General features: G+C 43.0%; 1 protein-coding gene across 1 annotated transcript in view; it reads right to left on the bottom strand.

Moving 5' to 3' along the window:
* LOC104386768 (inositol 1,4,5-trisphosphate receptor type 2-like) overlaps positions 1 to 7,868 on the bottom strand; it is a gene marked incomplete at its 5' end in the record, with an annotated part of 47,763 nt that overhangs the window by 22,860 nt on the left and 17,035 nt on the right. Inside the window, 4 exons of the mRNA XM_009995423.1 lie at positions 352 to 512; positions 1,740 to 1,905; positions 3,672 to 3,799; positions 7,267 to 7,269. Coding sequence (XP_009993725.1) covers positions 352 to 512; positions 1,740 to 1,905; positions 3,672 to 3,799; positions 7,267 to 7,269 — 458 coding nt within the window. The remainder of the gene's footprint in view (positions 1 to 351; positions 513 to 1,739; positions 1,906 to 3,671; positions 3,800 to 7,266; positions 7,270 to 7,868) is intronic.

Here is a 7,868-nt window from a genome sequence, read left to right as displayed (position 1 = left end):
CAGCAGGAGATGTTATTTTTCTGGACAGCAGCCCAGAGAAACAGGACAAAGCCAGAGCAGCAGCAGATGTTGTGATGCATGCTCCTCTGCCCCTGGTTTGGCTAATGAGGCAGCAGAACCCACAGAGCATGAGAGCACGAACGCCAAACCAGAGACTGTGGCCTATGCCTTCATCTTTTTCATTATGTTTAAGACTAGGCTTTGCTGCAGACTAAGACACGTGAAAAGACCTTTAAAAATACAGATCGATGCCTCCTATTGTTCAGAGAGAGGGAAAAAGAAAGATATTCTCTCCTCTAGCTGCAAGGAGCATCTCTCAGTTGCATAAAGCCCATGCCCAAATTGACTTACCACGATCATTTGTGCTACGTAGCTTTCCGGGCCAGTGTATTCAGTGGGATCCTTAACTTTGACAAGAACTATGAAGTACAAATAATGCCACATGTTGTGTTCTGACTTTATATGCTCCTCAAATGAAACGGTCTTGTTATCAAATTTGTCTCTCTCCAGTCCTGCAAAAAGACACGAACATAATGCCAAAAAACCCTACCAAAAACTTCAATAAAAAATAACCAGATCTATTAAATATGTTAGATAAAGGAACCTAACTGAATTTAAAGGATCATAAATTTGAAAGGTCTTGATTTAAAAGCTATAACCACATACAGTAACTGCCAGGCAAGAAATACCAGGCCAGACAGCATTCCTGACAGAATTCTTTCAGCGCAGAGTTTATTCTCTTTTGTGATATTTCCTCTTAATAACAACAACAATATAATAAATTTGTTACAGTTTTACAGCGCCTTCTACGCTGAGGGCTATAAAGTGCTTTACAAGTGTTGGCTCTGATTCTTTCTAAATGTATACTGGTAAGCACACAGCGTGTAATCTAGGTCCTGATCTTGCAAAGATTTATGCACACGTTTAGCATCAAAGATGAGAACAGTCCCACTTAAGCTGCGGTGGGATTTGTGTGTGTAAACCTAGCAAGGGTGAGTCTCTGCGGCTTTGTAGTCACACAGTCTTTACAGAGCTGTGATCGTAAGAATATCTGGGTTTTTTTTCTTCCTGCAACAGGTCAAATCTCTGAAGAATATCACAGTGAGGAAGGACAGATTTCACAAATGTGAATCAGTGTTATAGCCTTCCTCCCTGGATCTCTTGCGGACCCTTCCACAGACACTAAAGCCATTGTGCTCTGCACAACGTTCATCCCTGTCAGTACAACCATGGAAACAACACCCAGCCTACAAAAAAGAAGATATTTCTAACATCCCCATGGGGAGCGAAGGTCTCCCACTCTCTGTGAGTGCACCTCAAAACAAGCATGAGTTATCTGTGGGTTTTGTGGGGACGATTTGAATTTAATTCCTTTGTTACCCTCCTGGAATGCACTGTGCTGTGAAATAGCAAGCTGTATTTTCATCTGCATCATGCTTTGTGAAATAGTCAGCAGCTGCACCATCTCCATTAGTGGTGATGATGTGAGCACGAGACACATCTCTTCTCTCTCAGATCCTGGGTGGAGACTGAAGCCACCTTGTAGCAAAGCTAGCTTTTGACTCCTAAACCAAATCTTTTTCCTACTGATAGGAAATAAATTTGGAACCAAATCTGACATTTTTACAGACTTCCCTTGTAGAAGATAACCACACCATAGGCTCATGTGTTATTTATCGAGGAATAGTCCATTTTACTCCTTCACCCATCAAATGTATCAATAGCTCAGTAACACCTACCACAGATGAAACAGGTTGTCTTCAGTATTTCCTCCTTTTTTTGCTTTTCACTCCTGAGATCAGCAAAAGTGTCAATGATGACTCCAAAGATTAGGTTTAGAACAATAATTATGACAATGAAGTAAAACAGAAGATCATAAACAACTCGCGCAGCAAACAAGGGTTCCTGAAACAATAAGGATGCAGTAAGATCTAAAAATAGCACACCTCTGAAATATTAAAGATTTTTACATTTGCTCAAGCAAAGCCCCACATTTCTTTTCATATGCCAAATTCTGCTAGCCTTACTCACCTAAGTAGAGAGGGACTACCTATGTGACTAAGCAAAGAAGATTTGGCTCCATGTGCTCTTACTGCTTTGGGACTCCTGTTGCTTCACACAGCTCAAGGAAGAGACTGGCGTGTGCACAAGATGCCGTGTAGATGCATCGAGTGAAGATAATTACCTTGCCCCTACAGAAACAGGGAGATGTAGTTTCTAGCACTCACTGAGAGCTATGATAGCTCTTCTTAACGCTGCCTTCTGGCATACAGGGACGTGCTTACAATGGGCCTTTGTGGAATACTCCGGGCCGGCGCCAAGTCTGCGCACCAAACAACTGGAAAGCAGGGGAGCGCGCGTGCGTGATGCTGAGGCCGAGCAACCCTACTGTGACCCCAAGCAGGGCATGTCAATGGTTGCAGCACTGTGCTACTGCAGTCACAGGGCTGTGTAAGCTGGCTCGGAGGGCACAGGTCAAGCCTGTGTCCTTCAGGAACACAACATGCACATGCACACACGTAGATACGCATGCACACACACGTGAAGTGTTCATATTCCCCATTTCACCACGCTCTTTTTTTTACACCCTAACTGCTTTCCTTCTTGCAAAGACTGTACTGGGCTCCCATTGGCACTTCTAAAAATAGTATAGCTGTTCTGTGGCAAACAGGACACAACACTCAGTGTAAGGAGGAGGAACATAAAACCCAAGTCCTTTTCTTCACCATGATACTGAATTTACTGATTTTCTCAGTTTTCCACACATTCCTTGGGATAATAGTGCTACCCTCTGTGAAGTGCTTTAATATAGTTAGGACTAAATAACTGCTAAGTGGCAAGGGTTATTTCCAAGGTCTGTAATTGTTTACCAGCTTCATGGGGATGAAGTTCCTGAAGAACCTCCCAGTCTACGAAATAGGACTTAGATTCCTACTATCAACACAAGGAATAATTCCATCCAGATTTGAGTTTTTTGTCTCTGGACTCCTGCAAGCCCAGCTGAGATGAATTTATGAATTTAATTCTTGCGTTATGGTGTGGGTCATCAAGCAAAGTGCTGCTAGATTGCCTTTATTTATTATGTTCTTTTTGACCTTAAATAAAATTGTGTAAAACCACCCAAATATTATGAGTAGTCCTTAGATTAATTGAATTTTGGAGGAAACATCTGGAAGATGACATATACCATGACAGATGAAAATCTGTTTTGACTTCGATGCCAGCTGAGTACGAGTAAACAATAGGACCTACTCTAGGGCAGACACCATGTTGAATTTCAGCTGAAAATACACCTTATGTATTACAGTGGAGTGTCCTGATATATACTTACCAACCAATCCCTTTCAAAAGTTTTCATTTATAATTCCTAGTGTAACATAATCCAACCCAGCAACTTTTCTTAGCAGTGCTTGGAAGGTTAAATACACTCCTGTTTTCCAGAACCGGTAAACTACTACCTAGAGTTCCTTTCTTCCAGTATCATCATCATCACAGCAAGCTCAGCTCTTTCCATTAAATATTCCATCTGGGATGTAAAAATTACATGGATAAATCAACTGTGTGACATTAGAGCAGACTACATACAAATACTGTCTATAGCCTCTAAAAACTGACTCTGGCATTCATGAGATGCACAGGGAATAATGCATTTCCTCAGCCAAAACACTTACATCTTTGGAAGGCTTTCTGAGCACGTCTCCCACACCACCACCATTTCGCAGGCCTTGGTTTAACACAGTCACAATGCACATGAGCAGGGTGTCACAGGTCCTTTCTATTCCATCCTCCTCCTCTTCACCTGCAAACAGGAGAGCGGCAGCTTTAGGAACCACTGCGTGAAACAATCACTCATCAAACAAAGCCACAATTCTCTGTTAGAGAAAGCAACTGCAGCACACATCTGCCTTTCATATTCTTCAGCTGGAATTTCATGATCATCCCTATCCATTTGCACATCGCTGCTGGTGACATACTTAGGCACATCAGGCATACTTAGCCTGAAGAGAGACAGAGAAAATGCCAAGCATTTCTCTCACCAGTAGCTCTCTTAATGACTCAGAGCTGCCATCTCTATTCAGGGGAGTACCCCTTTTCCTTGCAAGTACTCCCACTGGTTTCAGTATGACTGCCTTCTCAGTGGGCTTCCTAAGTGCACAGCTGACACATACAGGAGAAAAAATACAAACACAGAACTAAAAGCACATTTGTAAAAGGATTGTCTTCCTGTGAAATCATTCCTCTACCTACTTGTGTACAAGCCAAGTCATCTTAGCATTTCAAACCATTAAGGAGGGGCTGGCTCTTATACCAGTAAATCTGTCTGTGATCTTTCCACTAGCACACGTGCCCAGGCGCAGGTCTGATATGCATTAAGCGAAAGACTCTCCCTGACCTCAGCTTGAAAACTTGGATTCTATTCTTATCTCTGCTGTAGAGCTGCTACGTGGTTCTGGCTGAGCCACAGAGGGTACTATTGTGCAGGTGATATTTGAACGTGCAGAGGAGCTGGGCTGGAACACCAGTCCCTGGGGGGAACTTGTCCTTCCCGGCCAGAATTCCTCCCACCACGCACTCGCCCCCACGCTGCGGCTGCATCAACAGCCTCCTTTTGAAGATCCCTGCTTGAGTTGTTCCCTGTGTCCTGTTGGTTTGCACTGAAGGGTCAGGACTGTGACTGCTGCTTCTCCTGCTTTCCTTTCTCTTTAGGGATACGCTTGCTTAAGCAATGAAGGCAGCGATTCTCACTCGGTTTGCTTCATGCATTTATTGTAACACAGCTTAATAAATAACAACATCCTGCTGTGATAGTTAACTGAAATAGCATACTTAACAGCCCCAAACCACCACATCTGGGGCACTGAGACAGACTTTGATAAATTGAATTGACTGAAAGGGCTCACATTACAGACATGCAATTTGGATTTAAAACATGGGTTCCCAAATTGTGAGTATGGATTTGAAGAATGGAGCTGATATCTGATGCCTTTGCCACCACTGCTTTTTGCTACGCAAGGAAATTAAATGAGAAAGAACTCCTGATTTAAGGAACTCTGAGTAAAAAGAAAAGCAAAAGCAGACATCATGATAGATCTCCCTTTTAAACTATAGGGTCACTGCAGACACTACTACCACTAATAAGTCCATATATATATTTTTTTAAGTTTAAATATTGAAACTGAAAATTGAAATTAAACAATAAAACCTTTTTTTCTCTGTCACATCTGGGAATTTTTTACTAGCACCATGTTCTTAGTCATAACAATTCACCTCTTCTCCTTTTGTACCCTCTCTTGGTCTCCTCATCCAAACATTACTCCATCCATTTTTTTGAAGCTAATACCTGTGCTTGAGAAGATGACCATCCACAAGATAAATTCAAAACCATCATACAAGCCACAGATTGTGTTTCTTTTAGGTAGCTACTGAACAAGATTGTCACTGTTCACAAGACCAGAATCTGGTGCTGGAAACAGCAGATGGTCAGATTCCAGTGAACAGCAAGGACAACCTGGGCTGCAAACAGGAAGCTGCAACACCAGAGAAAGCTACCTGCTGGAAAACCTAACTCACAACTCTCCATATCCACCAAGACACAAATTCAGAGCAAACTCAGATGCAAGGTATCACTCATCAGCTGACAGGCATATCTTAAAACACAGAAAAGCAGCATCCCATGTTGCACTCAGAAGAACAAGCTCAGGTTGCTCTTTGCCAGGCAAGCAAGTTGAAGTTGGCAGAAATCTTCAGTGCAGTAATGTAGGCTGTGGGCAGTGTACAGACATCTGTATGTCTACTCTACTTCCACTCCCAGATGTGGAACAGTAAGAGCTACCTTCAACCTGGGATCTGGATAACCCTACGGGCACATGCTCTGCCCCAGCTGGTTTGCCCCGGTGCTCAAGTCGTGCTCATAGCCCAGACTCAGCTCCTGTTGACACTGACTATGCCCATACTATCAAAAGGAGGGGCTCTGTAGAGTGAAATGTTGCTAAGGACCCAATGTCAATACTAGTTGGGGTTCAGGGAGCTTTATTTGCAACCAACTCCAGCCTGGTGTGTGGCCCATTAGTGGTTAGACAGCATTAGGTAGGCTGTCTTCTGGTTAACTCAAAACCAATGCAGGTTAAATGCACAATGTTAATCATAGGGTAGTAAGTGGGACGAAAGGAAGATTTACTTCAAAAATCTTCATCTGATGACCCCCAGCTACCTGGGTTCTGTGTCTGAACCACATGCACAGAAGGGGAGACACACAAGTGTCCGCGTGGATCAAGCTGAACTTGCAGAGTGGTACCAGACCTGGGAGTGGAATGAGTCTTTGAAAGTCCTCTTTTACAAACAGGTATCTGTGCACCTTTCTAGCACAGCTCTCTATGGGCTACAGAGCACAAAGAGCCATGTACTGTAGGATGTGAATTTCCTTCACGTGATAAAGCTCTTCACCAGGCAAAGAGTTAAGAGATACGGAAACACCTTCGGAGTGAAGAGTGGGAGACTCTGAGGGAGATGAGACGCAATATCTTTATGCTGACAGCTCAGTGCAGCAGTGAGGAAGCAGGCTCTAGACTGTGAATGCTCTCTAAGCAGAGCAGCCTGGCTTCCAAGTTAATGATCTCACCAGCCTGAACAATGACTGAGTACATGTTCAACCAGTGAAATTCAAGGTAGAAGCACAGTCTCACCAGACCAAATTATTAGTGGTGACATGATCCAAAAAAGCAATGTATTTATGTCTCCACTCTGGACAGAAGATGCCTTTGAGAACATTTTATGTTTTCTACAGGCATCTGTGGACTTCTTGATGCTGCTACAATGTGAATCTCACCCAATCTCAGGTTGAACTGCCTTTGCATTCCACCATGCTCATGCTTTCACCGTAAGAGAGATCTGTCCCAGAAGAAGCCTGAAGGCACAGCACTACATTTTGACAGCTGATTCACCAGATAGGATGAGCAAAACTGTTTGTGCTGAATGTTGGTTTTTTAATGTTACTGGATTAATAAAACTCCCCCAAGATTAAGTGACAGTGCAATGTGATGTTTTGTATGGCCCCCTTTCATTATTGTTTAGTTTTAAAGGAACAGTATCCGAACAATAAGAAATGTGAGATTTGTATTATTTAAAGAGCTTGGCAAAAGCCACACTGCATCTGTTCTGACTGATTGATTACTCTTTGAATGCCACAGCTTTGCCAATAGTTCTTAGACTGTTTTCTCTATCAAGTGAGACAGCTTCCCATGTAGTTTATGAGGCCTGTTTACACACCAGCTGGGACAAAAAAGCCTACTTTTATATAGCCCTCTCCCTCCCACCTTTGATCTTTAAAACTAAAAAATAAGTAGTGGAAGAATAAAGCATGTGTAACTGTGTTGTACTGGAACACTGAATAGGAAGGGACCACTTCTGTCCTCAGTTTCAGGCCCCAGCAGGCACAGGCAACTGTGGCACTAAGTATTTTAAGTCCATAGACCATCCGCTGTGCACACAGGTACACTGCAGACACCACAACATACAGACACAAACAACAATTATAAGACCAACCACCACAACTGGATTATGCTACAGGAAGAGTGTAGGACAGATGGAGTAGCACCACCATCAAAGGTCCCTGTCTAGCAGTGCATCTGGCCAACAAAATTCTAAGTGACCCTGTAGCCTCAAACTAAAGAAGAGGGCAAAGCACTCCCTCAGCTTGAGCTAGGATAAATTCCTTCCTGGCCTAGAATCTGGTAACTGTTCCAGCAGGACACACTGGTCAGATAGTTTATTTTATATTTAAAGTTGATGGGGTCCTTCTGACATATCAGGTTCATGATCAGGTTCATAACACTGGTATCAAAGTAAAACCAGGAGGACTCATCTGCTGA

Source organism: Chaetura pelagica, unplaced genomic scaffold (genome assembly GCF_000747805.2).
Source record: "Chaetura pelagica isolate M959 unplaced genomic scaffold, ChaPel_1.0 scaffold4, whole genome shotgun sequence".
Classification (NCBI taxonomy): domain Eukaryota; kingdom Metazoa; phylum Chordata; class Aves; order Apodiformes; family Apodidae; genus Chaetura; species Chaetura pelagica.
This window is presented reverse-complemented; position numbering and strand designations above follow the sequence as displayed.